Genomic DNA, 849 nt, shown 5'->3' on the forward strand with positions numbered 1-849 from the left:
GGATGAGAGGTGAAACGTCTTCAAGCAACTTAAAGAAGTCCAGACGCTTTTCTTTGCAAGCTCCTTTGAATACGAGGACCTGGATGACTGAGAACCTTCACAGACATATTTCATTCAAAATTCAGTGTTTGGCTTGAAACCCTAGAAGATAATTTCTAATGGTTTCAATATTATCCTTTTATTTAACATTAGCATTTCCATGATGTGTAATCCACAGAAAATTTTTTCATTTTTTTGAGTTAGTTGATGATGTATTTTATTATATAATGAATGACTTCAATTTAACAAGAACGGGCTGAATTTTAAGTCTTATTGATATATCAATAATTTGGTATATCAATAATTAAATGATTTAAGATGGATAAAGACTGTTTTCAAACCATACAACATGTATGAAATGTAAACCATCTTTAGATACATTTCAAAATTAGCTTAATTAGAATAAAGAGAAAAAGCCCTGCATATTTTTTAAAAGAATTCTTTGATGTCTACTGTAATAACTGTAGAGTGATGAGTATATGTAATAAAAATAATATATGGTTCATGGGCTTTGTGAACCTACCTCTCCAGCCATAAATTGTCCAAAACCAGAAGGAAACAATAGTGACGAAATGAGGAAAGAGACCATCACTGGATACACAAGACATCTAAGAACATAGATATATAACAGAAAGAACAAGTAAGCAAGGGTAAAACAATAAAATGCTTTAAAACAATAACATAAAACAATAAACAGGGAATAATGCATGTCTAACAGTTACTGAGAAAACCATAGTTATTCACGCATGGGTGAAAAAGCAACGTAAAGCTAATCACTATATTATATTTATCTTTATAGGTACATTTTTT

The 849-nt window shown here is 30.2% G+C and overlaps 1 protein-coding gene across 1 annotated transcript in view; it reads right to left on the reverse strand.

Annotated features, from left to right (window-relative positions):
- LOC102214778 (chloride channel protein 2-like) overlaps positions 1-641 on the reverse strand; it is a 19,660-nt gene extending 19,019 nt beyond the window's left edge. Inside the window, exon 1 of the mRNA XM_005753719.1 lies at positions 563-641. Within this exon, the coding sequence (XP_005753776.1) occupies positions 563-628 (66 nt within the window). The 5' untranslated portion in view covers positions 629-641. The remainder of the gene's footprint in view (positions 1-562) is intronic.
- Between the last annotated feature and the right edge of the window lie 208 nt (positions 642-849).

This window comes from Pundamilia nyererei, unplaced genomic scaffold, assembly GCF_000239375.1.
Source record: "Pundamilia nyererei isolate P.nyererei 1_Seehausen unplaced genomic scaffold, PunNye1.0 scaffold00458, whole genome shotgun sequence".
NCBI classification, from domain to species: Eukaryota; Metazoa; Chordata; class Actinopteri; order Cichliformes; family Cichlidae; genus Pundamilia; species Pundamilia nyererei.